General features: G+C 50.1%; 7 protein-coding genes across 7 annotated transcripts; 2 read left to right on the plus strand and 5 right to left on the minus strand.

Moving 5' to 3' along the window:
• Positions 1-214: 214 nt before the first annotated feature.
• On the minus strand, positions 215-2,357 carry BT62DRAFT_849714 (5-aminolevulinate synthase; the record flags this gene model as incomplete). The annotated part of the gene is made up of 5 exons (XM_043182469.1): positions 215-680; positions 733-973; positions 1,024-1,159; positions 1,208-1,643; positions 1,693-2,357. Coding segments are annotated over 5 exons (1,944 nt in total), but the record flags the coding sequence as incomplete, so codon positions are not given.
• An 89-nt stretch (positions 2,358-2,446) lies between these two features.
• BT62DRAFT_928992 (acetylornithine and succinylornithine aminotransferase) lies at positions 2,447-4,267 on the minus strand. Its single transcript, XM_043185620.1, has 5 exons — positions 4,139-4,267; positions 3,834-4,079; positions 3,187-3,771; positions 2,962-3,115; positions 2,447-2,910 (listed from the first exon to the last, which is right to left on the minus strand). Exons 1-5 carry the CDS (start codon positions 4,232-4,234, stop codon positions 2,534-2,536), a joined length of 1,458 nt encoding a protein of 485 aa, XP_043042489.1. The 5' UTR covers positions 4,235-4,267; the 3' UTR covers positions 2,447-2,533.
• On the minus strand, positions 4,180-5,987 carry BT62DRAFT_928993 (FAD/NAD(P)-binding domain-containing protein). The gene is made up of 3 exons (XM_043185621.1): positions 5,794-5,987; positions 5,283-5,742; positions 4,180-5,234 (listed from the first exon to the last, which is right to left on the minus strand). The coding sequence occupies exons 1-3, from the start codon at positions 5,931-5,933 to the stop codon at positions 4,455-4,457; spliced, it is 1,380 nt and encodes a 459-aa protein (XP_043042490.1). The 5' UTR covers positions 5,934-5,987; the 3' UTR covers positions 4,180-4,454.
• Positions 5,988-6,119: 132 nt separating this feature from the next.
• BT62DRAFT_1073530 (cwf21-domain-containing protein) lies at positions 6,120-7,521 on the minus strand. Its single transcript, XM_043178943.1, has 3 exons — positions 7,467-7,521; positions 7,222-7,413; positions 6,120-7,168 (listed from the first exon to the last, which is right to left on the minus strand). The coding sequence occupies exons 1-3, from the start codon at positions 7,502-7,504 to the stop codon at positions 6,253-6,255; spliced, it is 1,146 nt and encodes a 381-aa protein (XP_043042491.1). The 5' UTR covers positions 7,505-7,521; the 3' UTR covers positions 6,120-6,252.
• Positions 7,522-7,616: 95 nt separating this feature from the next.
• Positions 7,617-9,379, plus strand: BT62DRAFT_928995 (alpha/beta-hydrolase). Its single transcript, XM_043185622.1, has 6 exons — positions 7,617-7,822; positions 7,879-7,929; positions 7,990-8,737; positions 8,797-8,986; positions 9,038-9,151; positions 9,199-9,379. Exons 1-6 carry the CDS (start codon positions 7,734-7,736, stop codon positions 9,273-9,275), a joined length of 1,269 nt encoding a protein of 422 aa, XP_043042492.1. The 5' UTR covers positions 7,617-7,733; the 3' UTR covers positions 9,276-9,379.
• A 138-nt stretch (positions 9,380-9,517) lies between these two features.
• On the plus strand, positions 9,518-10,210 carry BT62DRAFT_917667 (uncharacterized protein; the record flags this gene model as incomplete). Its single annotated transcript, XM_043184057.1, has 3 exons — positions 9,518-9,835; positions 9,928-9,958; positions 10,023-10,210. 3 exons carry the CDS (start codon positions 9,518-9,520, stop codon positions 10,208-10,210), a joined length of 537 nt encoding a protein of 178 aa, XP_043042493.1.
• Positions 10,211-11,019: 809 nt separating this feature from the next.
• On the minus strand, positions 11,020-12,251 carry BT62DRAFT_888496 (uncharacterized protein; the record flags this gene model as incomplete). Its single annotated transcript, XM_043182963.1, has 9 exons — positions 11,020-11,076; positions 11,125-11,270; positions 11,322-11,500; positions 11,548-11,600; positions 11,657-11,689; positions 11,806-11,833; positions 11,887-11,935; positions 12,043-12,162; positions 12,209-12,251. The coding sequence occupies 9 exons, from the start codon at positions 12,249-12,251 to the stop codon at positions 11,020-11,022; spliced, it is 708 nt and encodes a 235-aa protein (XP_043042494.1).
• Between the last annotated feature and the right edge of the window lie 145 nt (positions 12,252-12,396).

Genomic DNA, 12,396 nt, shown 5'->3' on the forward strand with positions numbered 1-12,396 from the left:
TTCTGCTGCTCCCGGAGTAAAGAGCAACAAGGCCTTGCGCAAGTACTTATTCCAAAACAATAACATTGAGCGCTCAAATTAAGTAAAAACATTCAATGTGTCAAGCAGTAGCCGCCACAAACTTGGGAATGGGGATCGCAGATTCCTCAGCCGGCATCACCAGTCCTCCCGATTTCAACCTGAGGCTCGCGCTAGCCGCGGAAGTCTCAAGAGGTCGGCTCGCCTCAAGAGGACCAGTCATCAGGCCCAAAAGCTTGTTGAATCTGCTCCTGGCAGAAGCCACGCCTTTCATGTCCACCACAGCCTTCTGACCATCGTGCAGCGTCTTGGGAGTAGTGCCATTGTAGTATCCAAGTTGTTCATCGCTCCATATGGGAACCAAGTTCTCTTCTGCACCGGGAGAACCAACTCCAGCACGACCACCAATAGCCTTCCAGTCACTCAACCGTTTGATGTTCAGTTCCGTGAATATTTGGTCGACGGCAGCGATAAGATTGTCCATTTGTTCAACAGTATGACGAGGAGTGACCGTGATACGAAGGCGCTCTTCACCTCGAGCGACGGTCGGATAGTTGATTGATTGAACGTAGATATCGTGTTCAACGAGTAACTTGTCCGAAGCAGCTTTGGCGAGAGCAGCATCGCCCACAAAGACAGGGACAATATGCGAGGTACCGGGGCTACGTCCATAGAGTCAACACAGGAAGTCAAAATAGGAAGAGATTGTCATACACGATGGGAATGTCAAGTTCGGCAAATCGTCTCTTGACCTCGCGAACATTGACCTGCTTCAATTGACGATCGCCGACGTAGGACATCTGATAAGCGATACTAGCATGTGCGCCAGCAACCGTAGCGGGAGGCAGGGAAGTCGTGAAGATGAAACCAGGGGCGTAAGACCGAATCATATCAACGAAGTCATCCGAACCAGCGATGTAACCTCCGACAGCGCCATACGACTTGCCCAATGTACCTGAGAAATATGATCAATAACGTTCAACGGAACATATTTTTCTGACATACCCGTAATAATATCGATACGATCCATGACAGTTCCGGGGATAGGATCTGGACTATCTCCGGCGGCCTCATGGACATCGTAGTCTAGATGTTCAGCAACACCAGCACCACGGGGTCCATATAGTCCCACAGCGTGAACCTGAAAATCATGAGAAGGAAGTTCTGACGAAAATTAGACTGCATATACCTCGTCAAGGAACGTCAAAGCGCCATATTGCTCAGCCAGATCGCAAATTTCCTTGATGGGTCCAATGCTGCCACACATTGAGTAAACACTCTCGAAAGCGATGATCTTCGGCGTCTCTTTCGGGTACTGCTTCAATTTCGCCTCCAGGTCCTCCAAATCATTGTGTTTGAAAATAACCCGTTTGGCGCCCGAATGACGCATCCCTTGAATCATGGACGCGTGATTCATAGTGTCTGAGAAAAGCACACAGCCTGGGAGCTTCGCTCCGAGGGTAGAAAGCGTGGCATCATTTGCTACGTAGCAAGACGAAAATACGAGGGCTGCAGGCTTGCGGTGCAGGGCAGCAAGTTCCTGCTCGAGTTGCAGATGCAGGGCACCGTTCCCAGCGATGTTACGCGTCCCTCCAGCACCATGGCCGTACTTGTCAAGGGTGCGACTAAACAATATCAGTCTCAGGTAAAAGCAGGGGTCATGGGAAGACTCACTGCATGGTCTCGAGAACGACAGGGTTGTTTCCCATCCCCAGGTAATCATTCGAACACCAGACCTGGACCAGATCTTCAGGTTCGCTCGTGTGCGCGATAGGGAACTTTTTGGCGAGTCTGTTAATGTTGTTGAAGTAGCGGTAAGACTTGTCCTGGTGCTTCTTGTCAAGCTCGTCAACAAAGAACCTCTCGTAGTCGAAGGCACCAGGATGGGCGGCCTCGACGGGAGTAGGGGCCTTCTTTGCGACCTCAGTAATAGCCGCTGCCTTGTGGAAAGGACAACCAGCTGTTGAACCGGTCACCTGAGACTTGGCTGCATTCTTGGTTGCAGCTGCAGCAAGGTCTTCAGCTGTACGGGCGGCGGCACGAGCTGCAGAGGCATGGGGACACATTTCGACGGTCGCGCCAGGTGGGACGTTGATACCCTGCTCCTTATGGATCTGCTCGACGTCTGAATTACCAGCAATGCTAGCGTAGCCAGCAACGAGCTCCTTGGAACGAGTATTCAAGGCAGGGCCCATGACGGGGCATTTTGTTGCCCTTTCGGTAAGCTTTGTGAGAGAAGGATACCTGGGAGAAACAGAAGTGCTGAGAGCACGAAGAGTCGACTGCTTGGTCCTTCCAAGGAAGGGACAGAGACGGGTGAAGGACGCGAGCTTGTCCATTGAAGAGAAAAGTGGATCGTTCGGTAAAGAAAATTGGGACCACATTTATCCTTCCAGCACTGGCCAATCGGATTTCTCCAATTCGTCCGGCCCAGAGACCCGAGTGCCGCGCTACCATTTACGGTATTTGATTTACATCCTTGTCCGGTTACAGCTGCGCACTGTGATTGATTTATCTACAGCTCTCCCAGGCAGCTTTCTATCACATCTACCGCAAAGTCTACTTCGCCCTTTCCAACATTCAGGCTAGGCACCAGCCGTACGGCGTCTTTTCCTGCCGTCAAGACAAATACACCTCGCTCTCGCGCTAACTGAACTACCCGACTCGGGTCTGAAACATTCTTGAATCCGAGTCCAAGGATCAGCCCCCTCCCCCGAATATGAGGCTGTAGCACTTCCGGGAACCACTTTGGCAGCTGTTCTAGCCGAGCAGTGAGATAAGCACTTGTTTCCTGAACTTGAGTTACGAAGGAAGGCTCCGACAGGCGCGAAAGTACATAATGACCAACAGCGCTGGCGAGTGGGGAGCCTCCAAAGGTCGTCCCGTGCGTCCCTGTATCAGGTAATTCAATTGCAGCAACTGTAAAATCTGCATCTACCGTACCTGCTGTCATAGTCGAAGCAACCGAGTCTCGAATCATAACCGCTCCAATAGGATATCCGTTGGCAAGCGGCTTTGCCATGGTCACGATGTCTGGATGAGCATCAACCGGCAGCGTGGAATGTGCCCACAAAGAACCCGTCCTGTACAACCCACACTAGTCACATTGTTCAGTCAATGCAAAACTTGGGCCCGGCAATGGTAATACACATTGACTCATTGGCTCACCTGGATTTCGTCGAAAATCAGAACTGCTCCAACCTCGTCACATCGTTTGCGTAAAGCCTGAAGCCATTCTGTTTGGGCCACGTTGATTCCCCCTTCCCCTTGTATCGGTTCCACAATGACAGCGCAAGTATTGTCAGTCACCAGCTCGTGCAGGCCCGTGAAGTCATTCACTTTACCAACGTCGACTCCTGGCAGTAACGGGGCAAACGGGGATTGATATTTGGGGTTGCTGGTTACGCTCAGGGCACCCATGCTCCTTCCGTGGAATGAATTCTCAAAGCAGACCAACCGCGTTTTAGTACAACCGCTTGAGTCCCAAGATCGCCCAGGTTCCGCTGCTGCCCACCGGTCCTTGCCAACCTTTCGGGCTATCTTGAGCGCCCCTTCATTGGCTTCAGTACCAGAGTTCGCAAAGAATACTTTGACTCCTTCAGCAGCAGCTGGAGCGCCGGAGCCAGAAGAGGGGAAGCCTAACCCTCCTTCCTTCTGAGTTAGAATAACGAGAAGCTCTGCGAGCCGGGACGTCCACTCATTATGATAGACATTACTGGTGTGCGAGAGTTTTCCTGCGTGATCCGATATGGCCTGTGAAGATGAGTCAACTCCGGTGCGGTAAAACGCAGCATGAACAAAAGAACGCAACGTACTTTTACCACTCCCTCATCAGCATGTCCCAGTGCATTTACAGCGATTCCGGCTGAGAAGTCCAAGTATTTCCGATCTTCTGTATCCCAAACGTACGATCCCTTTCCATGGGAAAGAACAAAGTCCGGTCGGGCGTATACAGGCAAGAGATACGTCGATGCACGCGACAAAGTTTTGGTGGTAGCTTCATTAGCGCTTTGTGTTGAAGGAACGTGAGTGGCAGCTTTGTATCGCGCCGAGGGAGCGGCCTAGTTTCAAAGTGACGTCGTAAATTTTCCTCCTGATCTCATCCAATCAACCCACGAACCTTGTTTGCGAATGAGCGCGACCCCGATGGCAAAGATTTGGGATTATGCTGGACGAGCCTGCTCTGGTAGATGGGTAATCGAGCGAACGTTTTCATGATGGGACCGACTGGTGGGAGAACAGAAGAGACAAGGACCTCGTGAGTCGGACGAAATTTCATACGTAGTGTCCGCAATGTGAGCGACTTTTATCATTGGGCCGTAAAGTTGTAGATCGACGAGCTGTAACACTGTAAAGTATACGTTCAAGGAAGCTGTAGCATAAACAGCTCAATCGATTGAAACACAAAAGCCACGCTAATGCTCTACACCTTTCTACTACCCTGATTTCTGTCTTTGTTCCCTGGTGAACTCTAGTGCCTTGTACTTCAAGGGATACATTGACTCCCTCTGCTTTGTTCTCTCGTCGCTCCATTCCGGTAAAATATCCTTCAACTCAGGTCTAACTTTGATAATATCCTCCTTGAGTCCGGAACAAAACTCCTGCTCAAAGGCCCCCAAAATACCCCACCCAAGTAGTGATGTAGGATCTGTGAGGTCTTCGAGCGCCTTATCGAATGACGCTAATCTCGCCTTCTCAAACTCTAGTCTACCTTCAGCGGTCTCGGGATAGGCAATCTCCCCACCCCAGGCGAGAGAGAGCCACGTACTGCTGAGATCACTGATGGTGAATGGCGTATAGCACATCATAGCAAGGACAAAAGCAAGCGTTGGATTATGGGCGTAGAGAATATAGCGATGGAGGCCAGGAATACGATGGGGCTTGATTTCTTCTGTCATGAGCGGCGTCACTTGCTTGGTCGTTGGGTCCAGAACATGCACGAAAGATGGTATTGGCCTGTAACCCGTGCCGACGAGTACAATGTCTATGTCTTCGATAGTGGTACCATCCTTCAGTGTCGCGGTTATCTTGTTCGTGGAGACATCTAGCGCGTACTTGACGACCGGGGCAACATCGACGATACGCGGATCAGGCAGACTTGGAAATGTCGGAAGGGCTGGTCGACGGATGCTTCTGTACACGGGTTCCTTTGCGACCCAAGCTAGATGTGAAGCCATGTCGTTCGCTGAGTTGGCATTACCGATGACAAGTGCACGCTATAAAGTCATAAGACTTTGATACAAACCGCAACGGAGCCTTTTTACCTTGCCTGCATAAGGTTCGGATCCTCTATACCACTTGGCATGGATCGCAAGCCCTTTCTCCTTGAGTGCTTCAAGCCCCTCCGTGCTTGGCCAAGTTGGATTATCATACCATCCAACAGTGACAACCATAGCGTCCCAGATCTCGGTCCGCTGCTCGCCTCCATCGTTCCAGTCATTAAACGCGACTTTCCAACCAGCATTATCAGGAAGTTCATCGACGCGAGTAACCTCATGGTTCAATCGGATGGCCCTGTTCTTTAGATACGGCTCAGCAAACGCCCGAAGGTAATCGTGGGTCTCTACAAGTGTCGGGAAGGGTTGATCTGGCGTAGATGGTGGCTCAGGGAATGGGAACTGGGAAAAAGAAAGGTATTGAGGCAAGACGTTGCCAACAAGTCCCGAGTACGAAGGTGATGGCCATCGAGGCTTGATGTCACCTTCCTGGGGATCGTCAAGGTACCTGGAAGTACTCTATCAGTCAGTAACACATCGTTGAAAAGGTATAACACACCAAACACCTCCAACATCGTCACGTCGTTCCAGGAGTTCTACTTTATCGAACTGACCTCGCTCAGTCAAGCTACGAAGAGTAGCTAATCCCGCTGGGCCACCGCCAATAACGATAATCCGCTTTGGAGAAGGAAAAGTCATGGCAGAGAAGCAAGCTGGCCGCCATCACTATATAATGACGAAAGTGCAGTCCTTTTTTGTACGTGCTACGGATGTCGTAATCTAGGCGCAACGATGTTCGACATGGCGTATTGTTTGTCTGGGCCATTAATTTCGACAATCATTAGTCTTGGATAGAGATAGAAAGGTTGTCTGTCGTCCGAATGTTTTTTGGATTCAAAATGTTGAGCAACTATTTGGTAACGCCGTGTCCTCAATTTGCAAGATCGGTCTTGTTGAATACTCATACACAGTAGACAAGTAGGATAAATGAGAGACAAAAAGCAAACGACCAAGCCGGCTATTCACGGCTTCGACTTCGACTCCCTGATGACTGGGAACTAACAGACATCGACGAACCACTTGAGGCAGAACGACCGCGACCCCGTCGAGGCTGATCTTCAGAATGCAGCCTTCGTCCCCTCTCTGCCCTTGGATCACCTTCAAAAGGAGGCCCCCTTCTGTCTCTTGGCCTATACGGCGGCGAATGGGATGCAGAACGTCCTCTACGACGGGAAGGAGGGCTTACATCGCGCTGACGAGGCGGAGTAGGAGGCGGAGAGCGACGGGGGGGTGAAGGCGAGCGTCTGCGACGAGGTGGAGACGGAGAGCGCGACAGAGACGATGATCGCGAACGTGACCGTGAACGCGAATCGTATCGTCGACGGGGAGGAGACACTGACCTTGAATCATGGCGAGGTCGTCGAAGAGGTGAAGGGCGACGACGAGGGCTTCGACTCCGACTGCGTCTGTCTGAACCACGATTGTCGCGGTAGGGTCGATCTCTTGGAGGAGGCAGAGGCGGTGGAGGCATGCCACGATCTTTGCGCCTCGTGGCGTTCTCTTCTCTCTCCCGTCGAATCCTGTCCTCTTCTCTTCGTCGCAGTCGATCGCGTTCCCTCTTCTCGGCCTCCCATTTAGCCTTTTGCTCCAACATCTGTTCCCGCTCTTCCTCTTTTCTGCGATCTCTCTCTTCTCGTTCAACTTGCCGCTTCACCTTGAGCTCTTCTTGCTTCTCTCGGTCAAAAGCATCCCCTTCGCTGTAGTTGCTACTGGTACCGAAAGCGCGTGCCATTTTGGCAAGCTCAGTTTTTTTAGCCGCAGCCATACCATGAGTGTCGGTTGGTTTAAGCTTTTTGGGCGCCATGCTCGATAAGTTCGCTAGAAGCTTTCCACGAAGGGCGGCAACTTTTTCTTCTATCTCTGTCTCGTCAGCACTGCGTGAGAGGTGTGAGACAATGCAGGTGACGGTACGTGAGTTGGAACTCACCCGTTATCCTCCAGCTCGAGCTGCAAGGTCAGACATTCAACCTCAACCTTTCGTTTCCTCTCATGTTCCAGAATGCCTTCGTCCGGTTCACGATGCTTGGGCGGTGCTGCATCCCAAGCGTTTGCACGATCCTGAGCTGGTTGATACGACCTCAATGTCGAAAGGTTGCGGACAACATAGCCATTTGTTCCACTACAAAAGAGTCAGGAAAGTATATATGATGCGTATCTATCGGACATGCGTACCTTCCCCGAGGTGTAGTAAGACCAATACCATTGTACATGGTGGTGAGGCGGTAAGAGTTGGCGGAGTTTTTGGTGCCGACACGGGACGTGGCCGGCACATGGCAATTCCCCTTATGGACTATTTACCCCTTTTTGACTACATTGCCATGACGTTCATCGACGGCATGGATGGACAAAAGCCGAGCAGTGCAACGCGTGTTCCCATCTTAGTTTTCCTTCACCACGTCGTCGAGCTCTCTGTTCAGTCTGCCTCGTGCGCTGTCTGTAATGAACGCGTCACTCAATCCTTCCGCACTGTCGTCCTTGCCACCTGCAAATGAGATTCCGTCTGCATTCTCAGCAAGCATGAAACAATGGTCAGTCCGCCTGGGGGCACCTCTATAATAAGTGTATTCACACCCGTCATTTTCAGGTGGGCAGCAGGGGAGAAGCAAAGTGCTATCAGCGAGGAACGGCTACTAAGGTCAGTCGTCTACCAAGGCCGCGATAACATTCAAGTTCTCATCTCCATTCACCTAAATAGGCGGCTGCCTTTCTTCCGCAAAGATGCATCAACTTCGGTAGATGGTCCAGTGGTGGCTCATAGCTCCAGGGTCGAGCTGTCCACCCCCAAACACTTTGTCAATACCTTCTCTATAGCACCAACCTCTCCATCACCAACGGCACCGCCGCCCACAGTTCTTCTTCACGGATACGGCGCCGGTCTAGGGTTCTTCTTTCATAATTTCCCGCCACTTGCCGACTGGGCTGGAAGGCGGGGAAGTCCTGTCTATGCACTCGACTGGCTAGGCATGGGTCGCTCTGCTCGCGTGCCTTTCACGGTCAAGGCTTCTCGCAAGGACATTCCAGGGCGAGTCAAGGAGGCCGAGTCTTTTTTCATTGACTCTCTGGAGGACTGGCGACAGAAGATGGGCCTAGAAAAGATGACCCTTGTCGGTCATTCTCTTGGTGCATACTTTACTGTCGTCTACGCGCTCAAATATCCCACGCGAGTCAACAAACTAATTCTGTTGTCGCCTGCCGGTATACCTCGCGGACCTGATTATTCTGTTCCCTCGCAAGAGTTGGAACCTTCGGAAGCGCATGGACCTGGTGGGTCGGCAGAACCAGCCACGAGACAGAAGGTTCAAGAAATTGAATCTCAACAGCGGAGGGTCAAAGCCCAAGAGAGCCGAACTAGAAAGCTTTTCACTTATCTGTGGGAAGAAGGATGGAGTCCATTCCAGGTCGTCCGATCGACTATGTTTTGGGGACCGTTGATAGTTGGCAAGGTTGGTTTTCATCTATCAATAGCATCCCTTCCCGGCATCGATATATCTATTCCTCGTAGTACTCGTCGCGACGATTCACAGGCTTGACGCCCGAGGAAACGCGTGACATGCACGATTATATTCTCAACATCACTCTGGCCAAGGGCTCTGGGGAGTACTGTATATCTCATATTCTCGCTCCTGGCGCATACGCCAGAATGCCTATCGTCGATCGAATCTCTGCCCTCAAGATTCCGGTAACTTTTGTCTGTGAGTAAATGCCGTGGTTTAAGCCAACCGAGCATGACTGAATTTGGCCAGATGGCGACCATGATTGGATGGACCCAGAAGGAGGCCAAGAGTCTGTCGAACGACTACGCCAGTCCGGTAATGGCCAAGGACGAATGTACATCGTCAACAATGCCGGCCACCACGGTGAGTGTTCTCGATCTCTGATGGTGCCCTCTTTTACGGGCGAACAGTTTATCTTGACAACGCCAAACTTGTTAACGACCTGCTGCTTAAAGAGTTGGATCGCCAGCCCCCGATGCATCCATAAATATTTTTGTCGCTTTTCGGACGCACAAGATTAGAACTATATAGAATTTTGTATACCTTTTTATTATTTAACATCTAATTTGATTAGCCTTTCTGACTGAGTCACCGATCATTGAGGCGCAGCCACACAGCCACACATACAGGCTCCGCTTTTATAAAGCTTGTGTCGTCCATTAGAGGCAAGTAAATTTTCCTCAACCACCACCACCACAACAACAACAACACACTCCCACTGAACACGCAATGGCGAAATCACTTCGATCCAAGAGCAAACGGAACTTCCGCTCAAAGAAAAGAGAAGATGGAATTTATGCAGCTACAGAAGCTGCTCGCCTGCATCGGCTTAATGCTAAACTGATGGCTGTCGTGTCAAAGGACAACGATGGGGACGTTCCCCTAGCAGATGCTGAGGGAGAGGTAGAAGACTCAACAGGTTGGTCATCACCTTGGCTAGCGACTTTTGGTCTTCTGGATGCAATGGATATCACTGCGGACACCATGCACTCGCTGCAGCATGGGTCTGCCGTCAGACTGCCTCGACGTCGTCGTGCGAGAAAGGCGGTAACATCATCATTTTGAAAGGCTCTTTGATCTCATTCGATTTATCTGTTTTCGAATGACGATCATTGATAGTTCTTTTCACAGTGCCACAGGACATGCAGGACAATTATAACCCTCTACAAGGTTCGCCCTGGAGTATTCCATCATTTCCGCATCCCATTTACACATCATTTATTTCCACCGCCAGAACCTATGGAAGTGGATACCCTAGGCGCCGTTGCTACCCGTATATCAACCCATGGACGGAGAGGTTCGCGGAGGGAAGAATGGAGACTCTCGAAGGGTCTTTCGTCTCGGCCAAAGTCGAAAGGCATGAATCGTCAAGGAGGACTAGCTGCTGTTCGGAGGCCAGGCCGGTCAAAGCGGAGGCGGTAGTATATGTAAACGCACTTTATTTATCATTTATGGGCTTCCAATTAGAAAAACTCCTTTCAGTCTGAGATAATTATCTGCATCCAAGAGCTAAAAGAATCAAATTCATATATCAAAATGCAGGATTACTATATTATGAGGAAGAACCGCGTATACGAAAGGAAGATGTCGCAAGTCTGTATCATACAGCTTATCGCGCTCGTAAGTCAGTGATTGACGTGACTCCCTCCTGATCCCCTTTCATGCCATTATAAGACTCTGAACCCGCCTCGAGGTCAAGGGAGTTTTGGGTATCCTGACTCTTACGATATTGACCGCGTCTACAACAGTGGTAATCAGTGACATCAGGGCAAAGAGCAGCCACTTACGGGTATTCATGCATGGTAAAGTGTTCCGTCGTAACATGAACTTCCGGCCTCGTTGAAGGCGGAGCTGCCACAGAGACCGCGAACGCTGCAGGAACAGGAGCACGGGGCGGAGGATTGCTACTAGACATGCCCGACAATGAGTGGACATACACATCGTGTGAGTGGAAATCCAGTAGACGCATTACAGCACGACCGGAAGCAATGGACCTGAGGTACACCAGGAGTCAGGCCTCAGATTCAGTTCCGAAAGAGGTAAGTTATTGCACGTACGACACTAAAGCAGCTGGCACCTTGGACGTATGTTTAGAACAGAGGGGAACGTCAATTGAATGACACTCACTGTCGCGATCCTAAGGAAAAGATGGAAATCATTAGAATGTGATTATTATATAAATGCGAGAGAATCTTACACATTCATGGGTACTATGGGTAGGACTGTGAGCATCAACGTTCCAAAAGAAAGATTAGAATCTTACTGTTCAAGTTGAGAATGTTCAGCACCTAAAATACAATTAACTCCAAGTTCTATTTAGCATACAGAGTACGTACCGCAGGGATACAATTACAGGAAAACGTCACCAAGAAGTAAACAAGACCGTCGTTGAAGAGCAGCTTCCATAGGTCCGTGCGGGCGGTATGTTTGGAGATCAGAGCCACGGCTGTGAAACAAAGAATAACAAAATCAAAACCCATGGCTATGTCGCTTGTCAGTGAATGCATGATGACACGGAAGGGTTAGCTCTCACTGAAAAAGAAAGTTACGTTAAGTATACCAGGACTGGTTTGCACTACGACGCAAGCGCTAGCGGTCTCTTCCCAAGCTGCATGAACAATGAACATCGTGCGATAAAGAAGTCCCCAATGCGCGGCGCAGAGAAGTGACAGTGGAATTACAACGCTCTTGCGGCGCTCCCATAAAGCCATTCTGCGGTCTCATCAGTGCCTGCAGCTCATCTCAAAGACAGTACTTACGTGCGGAGCATAAGGGACGTTGAAGCGCATAAGATAGTCATGTTGCCAGCCCACTATCAAAATATCAGCCCGACAGGAACTCCATGCGATCGTATGGGGACATGCACACCCCGTTGAATGTATACAAGGCCTGAGAAGGAAACTGTCACAATGACAGTAAGAGAAAAATGATTAGTAAAGTTGCTCACATTGCAATTGATCTGAAGAGACATTGTTGCGTCAGTTAAGACTGTCGAAGAGGAAGACAATTTATTCTACCTGGGTTGTAACGGACAGGGAGATAATGCTGTGGGAAGCCGTTAGAATCCTCTACTATGGCTTCGCATCAGAACAGCTCACAGTCCAATGAAGGCTAATAGGATACAGTAGCGAGATAGAAAGAAAAAGACTGACGAATAAAACAGTCGTTTAAATACAGCAAGAAATGCGAAGCACATACTCTGTCATACCGGGACGCCACCGTTAAAAAAATGCATGGAAGGAGAAACGTTGGACTCACCAGAGGCCATCGGAACTGACGACGACGTGTAATCAACGACCACTCGAAACCGCAAGTGGTAAAAAGCTCCCAGAGACAGACGCCGAAAATAGCGAATATAAGCCGTTGGAAGACAACTATCATAGCTTAGAGAATACGGGAAAGATAATGGATGGAACATACGGCTATCTTTCGCGATCTCGGTAGGGTCCGACCAATTGACCATCGTGAGGCACACTTATGACGCGTCAGAAGATTAAAGTGCAGTGCAGACAATGACAATGGGACGCGAGCTCACCAAGAAAATACGAAAAGAAGGAATAAAGAGGACAAAATGCGAATTCGCCTGGTCACACTCCCTGCAACCGATG

Source organism: Guyanagaster necrorhizus, assembly GCF_019112545.1.
Source record: "Guyanagaster necrorhizus MCA 3950 unplaced genomic scaffold BT62scaffold_6, whole genome shotgun sequence".
Classification (NCBI taxonomy): domain Eukaryota; kingdom Fungi; phylum Basidiomycota; class Agaricomycetes; order Agaricales; family Physalacriaceae; genus Guyanagaster; species Guyanagaster necrorhizus.

Bases quoted from the DNA above. Each gene is read 5' to 3' on its own strand.
- BT62DRAFT_928992 (XM_043185620.1), bottom strand. From the start codon at position 4,234: ATGAAAACGTTCGCTCGATTACCCATCTACCAGAGCAGGCTCGTCCAG. The intron at 4,080-4,138 runs GTTCGTGGGTTG...CTTTGAAACTAG, and splicing joins CGCGCTCATTCGCAAACAAG to GCCGCTCCCTCGGCGCGATA. The intron at 2,911-2,961 runs GTACGGTAGATG...TACCTGATACAG, and splicing joins TGCTTCGACTATGACAGCAG to GGACGCACGGGACGACCTTT.
- BT62DRAFT_928993 (XM_043185621.1), bottom strand. From the start codon at position 5,933: ATGACTTTTCCTTCTCCAAAGCGGATTATCGTTATTGGCGGTGGCCCA. The intron at 5,743-5,793 runs GTGTGTTATACC...GAGTACTTCCAG, and splicing joins GACGATGTTGGAGGTGTTTG to GTACCTTGACGATCCCCAGG. The intron at 5,235-5,282 runs GTAAAAAGGCTC...ATGACTTTATAG, and splicing joins CCGAACCTTATGCAGGCAAG to CGTGCACTTGTCATCGGTAA.
- BT62DRAFT_1073530 (XM_043178943.1), bottom strand. From the start codon at position 7,504: ATGTACAATGGTATTGGTCTTACTACACCTCGGGGAAG. The intron at 7,414-7,466 runs GTACGCATGTCC...ACTCTTTTGTAG, and splicing joins CTTACTACACCTCGGGGAAG to TGGAACAAATGGCTATGTTG. The intron at 7,169-7,221 runs GTGAGTTCCAAC...CCTCTCACGCAG, and splicing joins CTCGAGCTGGAGGATAACGG to TGCTGACGAGACAGAGATAG.
- BT62DRAFT_928995 (XM_043185622.1), top strand. From the start codon at position 7,734: ATGAACGCGTCACTCAATCCTTCCGCACTGTCGTCCTTGCCACCTGCA. The intron at 7,823-7,878 runs GTCAGTCCGCCT...CGTCATTTTCAG, and splicing joins TCAGCAAGCATGAAACAATG to GTGGGCAGCAGGGGAGAAGC. The intron at 8,738-8,796 runs GTTGGTTTTCAT...TATTCCTCGTAG, and splicing joins GACCGTTGATAGTTGGCAAG to TACTCGTCGCGACGATTCAC.